The following is a 15654-nucleotide window of genomic DNA, read 5'->3' as shown; positions in this document are numbered from 1 at the left end:
GGTAGCTTGTTTATTCAGTTAACAGACAATAATTAAAATGTTTTTTTTCATTACGGATTCCCTCATGAGTAAGGCTGCATGTCTGTCATGGAGGCCATGGAAGTCATGGATTCTGTGACCTCCATGACTTCTGCAGCAACCTGGGCCAGCAGCAGCAGTTTGGGCGTGTGGGAGGGGGCTCAGGGCTGGGGGGGTGGCGCTAACCTGGGAGGGGGGCTCCCCGGCTCCCACCGGCATGTCCCTGCAGCTCCTAGGTTGAGCAGCCAGGGGGCTCCGTGCGCTGCCCGCAACCTCAGGCACCACCCCACAGCTCCCATTGGCTGTGGTTCCTGGCCAGTGGGAGCTGTGGAGCCGGCGCTTGTGGCAGAGGCAGCACAGGGAGCCCCCCAGCCGCCACCCCTCCCCCTAGGAGCTACAGGAACATGCCGGTTGGAGCCGGGTAGGGAACCTGCCAGCCCCGCCAACCCTCCCCCACCCCAGCACCAGGGGGAGTCCCGGGCCACACCCCCCAACACCCCTGTCCTCCCCCCCGACCCAAGTTTTAGTTAGGGGTATATAGTAAAAGTCGTGGACCGTGAATTTTTGTTTACTGCCCGTGACCTGTCCATGACTTTTACTAAAAATACCTATGACTAAAAAGTATCCTTGGTATAAAGTTTTCCCCAGAGAATAAGGGATTCCCAAGCCAACCTGAGAATGGGCGGGGGGAGGGACTAGGAAAGAGGGGAGGGGAACCAGGAGATTCAGACAAAATACAGTTCATGACCTGCTTGCCTCTGAATAGCAGAGAATGACTAGTCGCATCTCTACCTTCGGTTTCCATTGAATCAAAGAAGTTTTAATTCACATCAGAATTCCCCCCCACCATCAAGTTTAGTTATCTGTGAGCCTTAAATTGCCAGCCTCTGCTGTGCATTCCTAGCAGATGCTAGTTCTTCCATCAAATGATATGACTGCTGATTTGGTCGTTTGCTATGCCCCCTGCCATACCCACCATATTGTACCACTTCATAAATTCCACTGATCACCACCAACGGTGCTTAGCAGCATTAGGCTTCTCAGTATCTGAGCAGCCAATTGAGAGACAGGGCTGTTTCTGGACAGCACAATAAGCAATACTTAAAAGAAATATAATCTGTAAGATGTGAAGTTCAGAGTGAACTGAAAACAAACCTTGGCTCTCTCCATCCTCAAATCATTCATTTGCAGCGGGGTGTTGGTTACAATGCAAACAATACATTTTACTCCAGAACTCAATCAAATTGGCCACAATCCACTGGGCACAGTTCAGATAATGCTCTTTTCCTACATTACAGTAGAGTGGATTACAGCTGTGCTGAAATTATTTACAGCAACAAATTCTGACAAAACCGGTACTTCTCGCAAATAACCTCCCTCCCTGCATTTCATGGTCTGCAGCTTCATTTCAAGCTGAGAATGTGCAAATGAGGCACCTGTATTTCCAGATCACAATTGCGTTTAGAGGAATTATTATTATTATTCACCACACTCGTGGGACTTTTTACCTAATCACCAAATAGCCCAGTAATGGTGCTTTCATTATTTTAAAATCTAGAGCGATGAATAAAAACCCTCAACAAATGAATGACAATTTAAGAAACAGACCGCAAGAGCAAGTCACTGGCAACCAGTTTCTTCTTCTAGGTTTAGGGGTTTCTGATTTGGGGAGGTGGGGGGGAAGGAGAGGGGACTCAGTTTTCACATCACTTTTTTAGACACTCTTCTGCCCTCTCCAGACAGAGCTCTTTGTGGTTAAAAATGTCAGCAGGACATACTCTAGCGATCTCAGTGTACCCACAATTCCAGGGGGATTATTAGGCAAAAGATCCAGATTTCATCTGCATATAACCCATGTTAACACAGTTTGGCTCTGTGTCCCTTTCGGGGTTCGGCATGGGTAGGTATGAGGCTGCTGTTACCTCCAGCTAATAGACACAGACCTGGAGTTCTGGCAGTACCTGCTCATGCTTTTAAATCCACAGATCTTGGGTTCACTCCTCATGGACGACCCAGCCAGCAGCATCATTACATGCCCATAACGGAGTCTTATAGTATTAGAAGTAAAATGGGCATGGGGAAGAGATGGGTGGAGGGTAAAGAGGAAGCCCCATCGGGTTTCCTTCCCTGCCTCAACAGTGTTACTCTGGGCTGCTTTGGATTTAATTGCAACAAAGTGTGACAGACACAGAGGCTAACAAGGAAAACAGTCAATAATGTGGACCACCACACAATTTACACTAACAACTCATTGTCCTCTAGCACCTTTCTACTGAAGGCCTCAAAAGCACTCTACAAGCAGTAATGAATGAAGCCACACATCATCCCTGGGAGGAGCACATTGTCCTCGCCTTACAGATGAAGGAACAGAGGCAAAGAAGGTCATGAGAAGTGCTATAAGTCATGTCCGCTGAGTAGGTTTGGACAGACGAAGGTGATGTTTGTACTGACTGGCTGCCTTCAGCTTTGTTTGACTCGAGTGTATTCTTAGTGAACTTCTTAGTCAGCAAACTCGCTTACAGCCGAGGCTGCATAGGACAAAGGGGATGTTTTGACCACAGATATTACAGAAACTGAAGGGAGTTATTGGGACAATAGATACGCAAAATGTACTGCCAAGAGACAATTAGAGAAAAACAGGTAAAAAGTCCCTACACAGAGTAAAGGGTCAAAGTGACCTGGCCAAATTTACATGATCAATGGTAATAAAGCAATTAGATAAGAGAAATAACAACAGGAAAATAGCAAAGATAAACAGAAGTTATACCAATTAAAGTTTACACATGTACTGTATGAGTTACATAAGATATGTAATATTCATGATACTTAATGGTGATTGGAAGAGAACTAATGAATACGCAATCTGGATGCGCATAATACAGAATAGATTGTCAGAGCTTTGTAGGAGAAACCCATTGTGACCCGCTGATGCCCCAGGAGACAACAGCTGGCCATTGTCTTTTTCTGTATATCTGTCATTCATTACTTTAATAGTGATTGCAATCCCAAGGCATGCTTCTGGTTCAGACAAAGGTTTGAATGAATAAACTCAAGTGTGTCAGACCTCAGTGGGTGTCATGCTCAGCCGACAACGGAAAGAGACTTCTCCGAGACACATCGTGTTTGTTCTAGAGCCACGAACAGAAGCTAGATTCTCTCCTTCCTGCACCACATGCTTCAACCAATAGGCAACGCTGCTGAGTTCCACATTTGCAACACATCATCGTACCTGCTAGGCAAATTTGTATGCAGTCCATTTGGCTGTATTGTAACTGAAATGTAATGGAATATGTAATCCCCTCTCCAAGGGACCCGCTGATTGATCAGATCTGGTATCAGGTAACAGAACGTCATGATTGTATTAGGGAGCTCTCAAAGGAGCAATCAATACTTTACAAAATTAATTATTTGCCCTTTTAAATTATATTTATAAAATCCACTTGTGCTACCATTTGAAGAGAGATCCCCTGGGAGAGACCATCTCCAAAGAGACAGATGTTTCTGATACTGAAGCTTAATAGAGAAATTAAGCAAATATATGCACATCTGGATAAGAGAATAAAAACACATACAAGAGAGGCCTTAAAAGCTAATGAGATGTTCAAATATTGTTTCCTGGTGGAGTGGCAATAAAGCATGTTTTTCAAAGCACAGCAAAGCGCTCGTTTGCTCCTTGCCAGCACCACAACATGACAGGAAAGTATTGAGATTTCAGATCTCTCTTTAGTGCTACCACTGCACAGTAGCTAAGAAAGCAGGCATATGCAAATCAGCTTTCAGAGCTGCAGTGGAGTAACAAGTACAGTAAATTTAAGTCCCAGAAATCTCTGTGGGGCTCCTCTGGGTACAGTCCTCTGTGCTCCTTGACTCCATCTTCTCATACACACCACAACTCCATGTCCCAAGCCCCAGGGCTCCTAGCCACAGGAACAAGTGGGAGCTTTCTCAGACCCCAGTATCTCACACTGTTGCTTTAGCTGCTCCCTGACCCTCCTTCCCCTCTCACACCATATGATCTACCTTTCACCCTCCAAAATCCCAGATGCATGCCTGTTCTTAATACCGTCCCATAGGCACTGACACTAGTTCTGAAGTGTGCCAAGCAAAGAGACAGGGTGGGAGTCCCAGAAGCCAGCATCCCACATGCTTTATCCTGCCCATCCTTCCCCTTGCATTAGGCTGCAGCTCCACTCTTCCCACTCATCCATGGGCTACAGAACACCCCAAGGTGCAGAAAATTCTGCTTTATTTCAGAGAACATTTAGCTTGTCATAGAACATGAACCTAAAGAGACAGAGATGGCCAGTGTTGTAATATTTGGAAAAACACAAAGGGATGTTTTGGAAAAATCACGTCATTTATAGATCGTTTGATGCTGAATTCTTGGATTTCTCAATTTCAGGAGAGTTTATCATCGCCTGTCAGCGTGCATGGATTCCAGTGAAGCGCAGGCGTCTGCACTACCAAGATTACCTGCCTTAGTAACTGAGCCCCATGGGGAGCACTGACTGCATGTGTTTGGCAGAGCAGAAGGTTAAACATATACACAGTCATTCCTTCTTCCTGGAGTCCCCACAGGGCAATGGGAGCTCAGTGGTCTGCTGAAGACTGAATGCTCTCTGAATACCAGCTGGCCAGCCGATGCCAGTGTCCTTCAGCATGCTCTGCTGGCTAACTCAAGTATCACAGGGTGCACCACATCCACCAGGTAACTTTGTAACGGGGACTCCAACGGTATCTTCAAGCTGGTTGTTCGAGGGACTGTGCAGCCAGATTCCCCAAGAGCTCCAGGTCTTTCTGACCAACCTACTTTACCTAGTTTACCAGGTAAAGCACACAGCATGCCAGAACTCCAGACCTAAATTCCATCCCACACTTTGGCTGCGTTATGTACTTTGCAGAACCGACACACAAGCAGCATCTTCCCCAGCACTTAGAACCTGATATTTCCCATCTAATACAACCTGGTACTTAAATTCTGAACAAATCGGAGTGGGATTATAGAGCAGGCAGGGCCAGATTAACTCTCCTGTGGTCCCGGGGCTATTAGATTGTGTGGGGCCCCCGTATACAAGTCTTCTTCCTAAATTAAAATAAAATGATCACAATTATGGCATCAAGGCTACTAACGCTATACTAAACTTGCCTTTTAATTAACATAAAGCCGTTCTGTGGTTACAATTCAGTCTTAAAACATGTAGAATATAGTTAATTCAAAATAGCCTACATCTTACCTTAGAACAGCTGTTATATTAGTTTCTTTTTGGGAGGGAGTGTGGGTGCAGGAGGGGGCTCCAGGCTGGGGCAGAATGTTGGGGTGCAGGAGAGGGTGAGGGGTGTTGGCTCTGGCAGGGAGTTTGGTCAGGAGATTTTGACCTGGGGCAGACGGTTGGGGTGCAGGAGGGGGTGCGAGGTGCAGGCTCTGGCTGGGAGGCACTTATCACAGGTGGCTCCCGGCCGGCAACACAACAGGGCTCAGGCAGGCTGCCCTGCCTGCCATACCCCCACACCACTCCCAGAAGCACATGGCTGCTGGCACATCTCTGCGCGCCCCTGGCAGTAGAGGGGGAGGAGGAGAGGGAGACAGCATGTATCTCTGCACTGCCCGCACCCACAAGTGCCACCCCCACCGCTCCCATTGGCAGAGCGGAGGCTCCAGGATTGACGGGTTGGTGACCACTGAATTGTATATAATTATGGATTTATTTATGCAGGGCTCCCTTTAGCCTGAGGCCCTGGGCTGCAGCCCCTAAAGCCCCTGCATTAATCCGGCCCTAATGGCAGGGTTGCTTGTGATTGGGAGGAGAGCAGGGGTCAGCTGCCTTTGGGGTCTCTTCTGGTTCATGTCTTATGTTCCTAAAAATCTCATGCTTCAGGACTTAGCTGGTTACCCACAGGGGTCAGGAAGGGATTCCCCCCTCCAAATGTATTCTGGAGCAAGCTTTTTGTTCTTCTTCTTCTTCTGAGATGGCCCTGGCCGGAGGTAGAACACCGGACGGGTGGGCAGGCGAGCATCCTCTCTCAGATACTTGCCTCGTTGGTTCTTGTTGACATGCTCAGGGTCTAACGGATTGCTCCCAGGTCAGACTGGCAGTGATCTGAGGGGTTTTTTTGCTTTCCTCTGCAGCATGGCATGAGGGTCACTTGCCAGGATTATCCGGGTATCTCTCTCAATCAATTCCCTGCCAACTGAATGCGTCTCGGGCTTTGGTGCACCTCAGTCCCTCCTATTCTCTGCTTGCGGCACGTAACAGTCTAGTCTCCTGTGGGCTGTGATAATATGGCCTAATTTTGGTTGCTGAGTTTAGCGTGTGGGCGTTGGTGGCCTGAGCCATGCATGAGGTCAGACTAAATGATCTTGGGTCCCTTCTGGCCTCAAACTGTCTGACCAGCTCAGCATAGAGAAGGCTAAGCCATACCGTAACAGTTGCTATGGCACCAACTCCCAAATTTAATTGAGCAGCAGAGTTGTTGAATACTTGCTAACTTATTGAATTGGCAGTCCCTCTCCTTGAATCACACTCCTTTGGAGGCCAGGAAACAGATGCCCTCATCTCCAGAGCAACAGAGCTCGAATGAACATTGTTGTCAAGCGAGGGACTAGTGGAATCCAATAAAATAAACTGGTTCAGTCTCTCAATGATGATCATCAAGGCCCCTAGCATGTTGGGCAGCCTCCTGAGGACAGAGTCTTCGAAATGTGTGCTTGGACAAAAGTTTCCTTATGAACCAGATGTATAAGGAATCTGCAGGCAGATGTCTGAGACACTGAAAGGTAGAAGAGAAAAATCCAGAGAGAAGAGCGACATTCAAGTGTCTAACTATGACCCCTGGTCGCTGGGAGGTTGGCCCTAGCAGGAGCTGCAGGTATTCTGTTTGGGGATAGTTGGGCCCAGGAGCTCAAACTATCTAAGTGACAACCCGCTTTGAGAGAAATGCGCTGGGATAGTCCTACTAGAAGGCCAATAAAGTAGGTTTGCACGGAGACGCTGTTGTTCCAATTTCTTGAGTTTCCAGTCAGTCTCCTGGGAGCACAGTCCATTGTGTGGGTGGCTCATTCGTGGGGCTAGCTGCAATAGAGGCTTTCACCTTTCTTGTGTTTTGCTTGAGGGTTAAGAGGACAGTGATTCTCCCCCACTACTGCTTCTGGCTGTACAATGCTAACTCTCTCCTGCCAAGAGGGAGCTAGAGTTGACCTACGAGCTGTGTTAGATTGAATAAAAATAACCCTGCTCTCTGATGCAGCACAAGGGATGGCAACTCTGTTTAATTTGTGAAATCAGTGGAGCTGAATAGCCAGAGCTCTTACTCTGCAAAAAACAGAGTGTGTGAAAACCTCCATATTGGTGCAATAAACTACTTTTATGATGGTCTATTATTTTAAATCGTAAGCCTTGCTGTAACTGTGTCTGCTCCCACTAACTTACTCTATGAAGGATTTGCAGATGCTGGAGGAGGGCACTTTATCACAGTGTAATAGCAATGGCGGAGAGACATCTGAACAGAATAATGAAACCTCCTTTATCAGACTGGCCCCTGGGTCTCTGGTGCCATGAAACTGTCACAGCTCAGGATTGATACTCAAAATCTCTTTGTCTTGGCTGAGATGGAGCTATTGGTCCAGACAGAGTACAGCTATGCTTGAAGGTGTGGGCTTGGGACAGAGACTGTAAAGGGTTAATGCTGACAATTTCTGGACTGCCGGGCAGTTTTATGTACACATCTGTTCCAATGCTTCTAAAAAAGAGGCAGAAGATATAGTCAAGGACAACTTAGCTCTGCCCATGTTTGGGAGAGCTCTGTGCAGTGCTATACCTTGCAAACCTGAACTCGGCCCCGGATGACTGAACTGGTTACAGGAGTTGTAGAAGGATGAGAATCCCTGGCAGGCCATAGGAACCTGATGACTGAAGTGCTACATGGATTCCTTAAAATTCTTGTATGTCATAGTTAGACATTTGAGTGTCACTCTTCTGTCTCTATTTTTCTCTTCTGCCTTTCAGAGTCTCATCTTCCTGTAGATTCCTTATATAGCTGGGTAATAAGGAGACTCTTGTTGAAAAACACATCTTGAAGACACAGGCATATAAACTCTCTTGATAATCATCATCCAGAGACTAAGAATCAGTTTATTCTGTTGGATTCCATTCATCCCTTGCTAACAACATTCATTCAAGCTCTTTTCCTCTCAAGGCAAGTGGTTCTGTCTCCTGGACATCTAAGGAGTGTGGCAAAAAGATAGGGCAAGCGAAGAAGTGAATACTGATCCCCACCAAGTACATATCACCCCAGGAAAGTGAGAGGGGACACCCAGAAAGAAAGACAGGCAGGTGTCTAGGAAATTAAATTAGCACACTGGGCAAAATCCTTTCATTTTCCAGTTCATTGTGAAGCCACTGTGAAAGGCATGCATCTGATGAAGTGGGTTTTAGCCCACGAAAGCTTATGCCCAAATAAATGTGTTAGTCTCTAAGGTGCCACAAGTCCTCCTTAGGTTTTTTTCTGATATAGACTGACATGGGTACCCCTCTGAAACCTGTGACAGTTCAGTAGCTTTCCAACAGTGGGAATGTAGGGATACCACCATGTACACTACGGTACACTAGGGTCAAAATCCTGCAGTAAGGCTCCCCAGGCTCCATAGCACTGTGATGCCAAGTTCTGCAGATGAGTTAGACATGGTATTTATGGCATTAAATATGAAAGCAATCCCAGAGCACAGTCAGCGTAGGACTCCTTGATTTGTAGACTCGAAGGCAAGAAAGGAGCATTATGATCAATTCATCAATGAGTTTCCCAGACTTGAAGAAGAGCTCTGTGTAAGCTCGGAAGCTTGTCTCTCTCACCAACAGAGGTTGGTCCAATAAAAGCTATTACCTCACCCACCTGGTCTCTCTAATATACTGGGACCGACAAAGCTACAAACAGTCATTCTTTGGTCTCCCTACCTATAAGGCTGAGTACTGTAAACAGACAGCTCCAAATTCCTCAGGATCCTAGAGGAAAAGCAAAAGGTTGGAGCCGACAGAGGCTAACAGGCAAGGTTAATGCAACCCATGTCAGGAACTAAATAGGTGTAATCAGTGGGATTACTTGGAATGAAAAAGCTGCAGCCGCCAGAGGGCGTCACTAGAGTGAAGCAAAGCTAAAAACATACAAGGCTGGCAGACAGCAAACTGCCTTATTCCAAGGGACTGCACCTGCCCTAATTACTGAGAGGGGAAGACAGGCAGAGGAGCCGTCTCAAATAAGCCAGAGTGTTCAGTCAAATGATCTTGGCTGAAAACCAGCACTGCAGCTTGATGTTGGGGGTCATTTTAATTGCAGATCAAGATTTAAATCAGGCTTTGTTAATATGAACATTGCAACCACTCGACCACCAGATCCAGCTGGGCTTTCAGCATGTTTCTATCCTCGTACCGTAAGCTTTCTTGGTGGACTGTGTTCAGACTCCGATGCTTCCACCACACCCCCAGAGGGATATTGTGACAAGGACAACACTATAAGATTTGGGGCACCAATACAGTATTTTAGGCATGGATGAATTGTGAAAGGGGCAAGAGGAAAGAGAGAAGGCTTATCTTAAGTGTCAGATCTTCATTGTCCAGCCTCCCATGCTAAGGCCCTCTGCTGTGAAGAGAATGGCACAGACATTCAGATGAGTCTTGGCTCCTCTCCCCCATGGGAATTTGTAAATGCATCGAGCACACGCAGGACAGAATAGATTGATCAATCAGTGATAAATCAAACCACTACCCATCAGAACAACCATGCAAGTGGAAAGCAAAGGCCAACATGAGCACAGAGCTCCATGTTAGGGGAAAAGCAGAGTGCAATGTAATCAGAAAGCAAGAGGCAAAATGGGGAAAGAAACCAAGCTTGCCATGCCATTTCTAGACAGAACAGAACTACAACATGTAGCATCCTCTAGGGCTTGGGCCACTTCACACCACAGTGCAACACTGAGCACCATCTTCATGGTGTAAATGGGAATTTCAGCAACACTAGTGACTCTAGTGTATTTTAACTTCAGCTCTTCAGAAATGCAAATGTTAAATTAAGCTTCACTGGGCTCATTTAGAAAAAAAGTATATGAACTCCTAGCCATTTATTTGCCTGCTTGAATGAAAAATATCGCAGAAAGCAGATCAATATGCTATAGACAGATTGAATTCAATGATTCTGAGTGTGAAAGCAAAGCAGGAAGGTGGTAGAGGGGTGAGAGACAAGAGCCTAGAACAAAGTCAGCCTATCTGAGTTTTCCTCCTAGGACATTTTTAAGTACCTCCAGAAGGCAAGTTCAGAGAGCTGCTGTGTAACCAAGTGTAAAGAAAGGGAACTTGCCAGCAAGAATTTCCAGGTGATCACAACACTTAGACAGAACCACACTTTTCAAATATAGCTTCAACATGCATCCTGTTATTCGTATTGTTAACCATTAATGCAACATCATAGCTTTGCACAGCATTTTCCAGGGATTGCAGGAGAGGGTCACTGCCCCAAGGAGCTCTCTTTCTAAAGAAGAGAAGCATAGAACACAGCAGTGATAGATACAGGGAGAAGGTAAGAAGCTTAAAATATAAGCCAGTTATTAGTATTACAATAGCAGTAAGAGGCCCTGCTGTGCGGGGCACTGCACAAGCATAGCATGGGACAGCCCCTGCCCTGAAGAATTTACCATCAAGAAAGGAAGGATTATCATCACTCTTTACAGAGGCGGAACTGAGGGAAGTAAATCTGATCTGTTCAAATACTTTTAAGCAGAGCCTGAGCTAGGAGGAGGAGAAGACAGTCCAGGAGGGGAGTTCAGTGATGAAGAGCATGGCGGGAGTGAGGGTCTTTCCAGGCATAGGGAGCATCATCATCCAAAAGTATGAAGAAGGGGCAGCAGCTGAGGTGGGCAGAGGTAAGGGCAGGAAGATGGGGGGATTAGAGAGAAGGTTGAAGCCTCAGGATAAATTTAGTATAGCAAGCACAGTCCTAACCTACAGGAGTTCACTTTCCTTCCCCCTCTCCACTCTCAGGGTTGTGTATTTTTATCAGATACTGTCCCATCCCAGAGGTGGGCACACTCAACTCTCTCAGCAGAGTTCCAGTGAGATCCACTGTCTGTAGCATTGCTCTTGGTAATCTATTCAACACCTGGAGGAGGCAGCCAGTGTTGGCAAGCTTGTGTGTCTATCTACAGATAAATACACAGCTGGGTAAGTGACCAGATGGGGAACCACACACAATACCCATGGGGCATTTTTTGTAAGCCAAAAGGGAACCCATAATGAAGGATGCTCTGAAGTGTAGGACTCCAGAGAATCCACACTGCATTGGCAATGGAAACAGAAGCAGCAGTTCACACTTTTCAACACAAAACAGAGCTGTGTCGTGCAGTTTAATGCAATGGCAGTCATGTGGCACCTAGACATACAGGAAATTAGCAGCCAGAAATAGTATTTCAAGTCAAAAACTACACTTGATGAGACTTTATTACCAGGATCTCCTCTAGATTAATTCAAGAAAGGAAAAGGAATTGAATCTAGAGTTTCCACTCCAGAGAATATTCTAGTCATGTAAATTTTGGGAGAATTTTGGGACTCTAAATTAACTTCTGCATACCACAGAAAAGCAGAACTGTTCTCCAACTATACACGTGCATGGCAAAGAGGAAAAAAACTCCAGTCAAGCAACAACGTATTGGGGAACTTGCAATACCTACCTGAATTATGAACTTTTATCACATAGGGCCTAAGTCATATATCATGTTCTCACTTAGTGCATTATTCACCAATAATACAAGGACAGACTGGTTACAGCACTAATTACAAGCTCTATACTAGTACCTCATGTTAGTTCACCTGAATGACAATTGTGCGTAAAGTACACAATCTACATGGTTTAGTTTACCAGATTATCCACAACGTCAGCCAGTCTGCCTTGGAATTTAGAGATAGTAGTGACTCTACTGTTCACATCACCAGGTGTCCATCTTCTACACTCTCCTTAAGTGATGGGATTACAACCCAGCAAACACAGTAAGAATTAATCAGACAAGAATGGAAGCTTTCGATTCTTTGTTCCTGGAAACCATAAAACTGCTGTCCAAATCTTTAAGCTACACACGTCTCTCAGCTAAATTAGACTTTATAGGTCCAGGGACGCAGGAAGTGAAAATTCACTGATTTGGCCAGACTACACTGCAACCTTTTCCCATCTCTGGCTGTAGCCTCTGTGTTATTCTGTTCTTCAAACCAGACCGGAGGAAGAGCTCTGTGTACGCTCAAAACCTCGTCTCCCTCACCAATAGAAGTCGGTCCAATAAAAGGTATTACCTCACCCACCGTGTCTCTCTGTGTTATTCTGTCAGTTAAGAAGGGAATGATAACTGCACAGCCTAACGAAACTCACCTACCGTCACATGGTCTATTGTCCCCACAATAGCACAAGTACAATACTAAAAATTCACATCTTTACAACCACAAATTGACAGCTCTACCATGATTTCACATTATATATGTTCTCTCTAGCTACTGATCCCATACATTATGAACCAGGAGGAGTTCACACAGCCAGAATAATAGTCTACAGAGGTTTTGGATCTTGGAGGCAGACTGGGAAACAAGTGTACCCTTCCAGCTGTTGACTTTTTGAGCAACCTGCTTGCTTTTCCTCATTCTGTCTTTTCTCTTCACATAGCATACAAAACTAGCATGAAGAACCAGGGGCTCCTTGTAAAGCTGCACGTGCCAAAGAGAATGATCTGTGCAAGGAATCTCCAGGCATAAGATAGAAAGGGACTAGGCACCGAGTCTAGGGGGAAGGGATGAGCAACCTGAGTCCAGGACAGACTCCCCACAGAAAGGAAGGCTTCTTGCAGACTCCACTCCCCTGATCCCAGCCTCCAGCTACCCTCCTTTCTGCTCAGGGGAAGGGAAAGGAGGATGAGGACTGGCTGCTGTTTATAGGGAAATTCAGGAAATGCAATTTACGACGACAACAACTATTTATAAACATGCTGGAAACACTTTATTTATATGCAGATGGCAGAAACTCTTTATTCATCGTATCCCCCAAGTCCCCATTGCCTCATCCCCAAACTGTTCCCCTTTCTTCAATGCACCTGTTTTGGCAAAGGACCCTCCTAGGGAGGCTGGGAGGAACCACATGGGGCACAGAGAGGTTGAAGGTGTTCATGACAGAGCCCAGCTCATGGTCCAATGACAATCAATCCTCCCACCCACACAGATACTCGCTGTCACATCCCTACCTCCCCCCATTGCCCCTTCCCCACTCATCCCACACGCTGCCCCTACTCACCCTCTCCTCCACGTTGCCAGTGCCCCATCCACCCTGCCCAGCCCCCCACTGCCCCATCCACCCTGCCCTCCCCCCGCCCAGCCCCCCACTTCCCCATTCTGCCCCCCCACTGCCCCATCCACCCCGCCCAGCCCCTCACTGCCCCATCCACCCTGCCCTCCCCCCGCCCAGCCCCCCACTTCCCCATTCTGCCCCCCCACTGCCCCATCCACCCCGCCCAGCCCCTCACTGCCCCATCCACCCCTCACTGCCCCATCCACCCTGCCCTCCCCCCGCCCAGCCCCCCACTTCCCCATTCTGCCCCCCCACTGCCCCATCCACCCCGCCCAGCCCCCCACTGCCCCATCCACCCTGCCCTCCCCCCGCCCAGCCCCCCACTTCCCCATTCTGCCCCCCCACTGCCCCGCCCAGCCCCCCACATTGCCCCATCCTGCCCTCCCCCCACTGCCCCTGCCCCCCAGTGCCCCCTGCCCGCGTCTCGGACCCCCCGCCCCCGGGCCGGACTCACCCTCCTCGGCGGCGGCCCCGGGCGGCAGCAGCAGCGGCAGCAGCAGCAGCGGCAGCGGCACGAGGAAGCCGCCTCCGCCCGTCTCCATGGTGCTGCCGACTCCGCGCGGCCCCGGCTGCTGCTGCCGCCTCCCTCATCCCGGCCGCGCCCCCCGCCCGGCCCGCTCGCCTCGGCGCGCGCCCCGCCCCCCCGGCCGCCGGGCCAATCGGGGCCGGGGGCGGGGGCGGCCACGCGCGGCGAGGGGGAGCGCGGAGCGCGAGGGGGCGCGGCGAGGGCCGGCCCCGGCCAATCACAGCGACCGGCGCGCTGGAAGGGCGGGGCGAGGATGGGGAGCAGCCACTCACGGCGCGGGGCGCGGCAAGGGGCGAGGCGATTGGGGGCGCGGCCGCACGGCAAGGGGCGGGGGTGGGGAGAGGCGCCCAGTCGCGACGCCGGAGGGATGGGCGTGGCCAGGGGAGCCCAGCAGCCATTCAGAGAAGGGGGCATGCGGGGGCGGGTCTCCCTGCCAGCCAATAACAAGTGAGGGGCGGAGCCGAAGGTGGGGCCTACGCGGTCCGGTTTAAGGTTGAACGCGGGGCTCGTCCCCCTCCCCCCTGGTTAACCCGCCCCGGGCCGGGGGCCCGCCTCGCTGGGGCAGGCGCTAGGGGGAGTGCGGGGGGGGGGCTCTGGGATTGGGGGGCGGGGAGTGCGGGGGGGGCCTCTGGCATTGGGGGGCGGGGAGTGCGGGGGGGGGGCTCTGGCATTGGGGGGCGGGGAGTGCGGGGGGGGGGCTCTGGCATTGGGGGGGCGGGGAGTGCGGGGGGGGGGCTCTGGCATTGGGGGGGCGGGGAGTGCGGGGGGGGGCTCTGGCATTGGGGGGGCGGGGAGTGCTGGGGGGGCCTCTGGCATTGGGGGGGCGGGGAGTGCTGGGGGGGCTCTGGCATTGGGGGGCGGGGAGTGCGGGGGGGGGCTCTGGCATTGGGGGGTGGGGAGTGCGGGGGGGGCCTCTGGCATTGGGGGGGGCCTCTGGCATTGGGGGAACGGGGAGTGCTGGGGGGGCCTCTGGCATTGGGGGGGCGGGGAGTGCTGGGGGGGCTCTGGCATTGGGGGGCGGGGAGTGCTGGGGGGGCCTCTGGCATTGAGGGGGCGGGGAGTGCTGGGGGGGCCTCTGGCATTGGGGGGGCGGGGAGTGCTGGGGGGGCTCTGGCATTGGGGGGCGGGGAGTGCTGGGTGGGGCTCTGGCATTGAGGGGGCGGGGAGTGCGGGGGGGGCCTCTGGCATTGAGGGGGTGGGGAGTGCTGGGGGGGCCTCTGGCATTGGGGGGGGCCTCTGGCATTGGGGGAACGGGGAGTGCTGGGGGGGCCTCTGGCATTGGGGGGCGGGGAGTGCTGGGGGGGCTCTGGCATTGGGGGGGCGGGGAGTGCTGGGGGGGCCTCTGGCATTGGGGGGGCGGGGAGTGCTGGGGGGGCCTCTGGCATGGGGGGCGGGGAGTGCTGGGGGGGCTCTGGCATTGAGGGGGCGGGGAGTGCTGGGGGGGCTCTGGGATTGGGGGGCGGGGAGTGCTGGGGGGCCTCTGGCATTGGGGGGCCTCTGGCATTGGGGGGGTGGGGAGTGCTGGGGGGGCCTCTGGCATTGGGGGGGCGGGGAGTGCTGGGGGGGACCTGGGGGGCTCAGGGATCTGTAGTGGAATTGGAGGCCTGGGGCTCAGAGTTGCTGGGGGATGTAGCCACTCCATAGGGCTGGGGATTTAGGGGGCACTAGGCTGCCAGGTTCTGGGCAGGGGGAGCAGCTCACAGTCAAGTCCAAAGCCCTCCCTGTAGGTTGTGGGGTGAGGGTCATTG

The 15654-nt window shown here is 50.5% G+C and overlaps 1 protein-coding gene across 1 annotated transcript in view; it reads right to left on the bottom strand.

Moving 5' to 3' along the window:
- The window catches only part of EPHA10 (EPH receptor A10), a 115257-nt gene extending 101286 nt beyond the window's left edge, over positions 1-13971 (bottom strand). The window contains exon 1 of the mRNA XM_084609764.1: positions 13835-13971. Coding sequence (XP_084465890.1) covers positions 13835-13922 — 88 coding nt within the window. The 5' untranslated portion in view covers positions 13923-13971. The remainder of the gene's footprint in view (positions 1-13834) is intronic.
- Between the last annotated feature and the right edge of the window lie 1683 nt (positions 13972-15654).

This window comes from Lepidochelys olivacea (assembly GCF_965140295.1).
Source record: "Lepidochelys olivacea isolate rLepOli2 genome assembly, chromosome: 19".
Taxonomy (NCBI): domain Eukaryota; kingdom Metazoa; phylum Chordata; order Testudines; family Cheloniidae; genus Lepidochelys; species Lepidochelys olivacea.
This window is presented reverse-complemented; position numbering and strand designations above follow the sequence as displayed.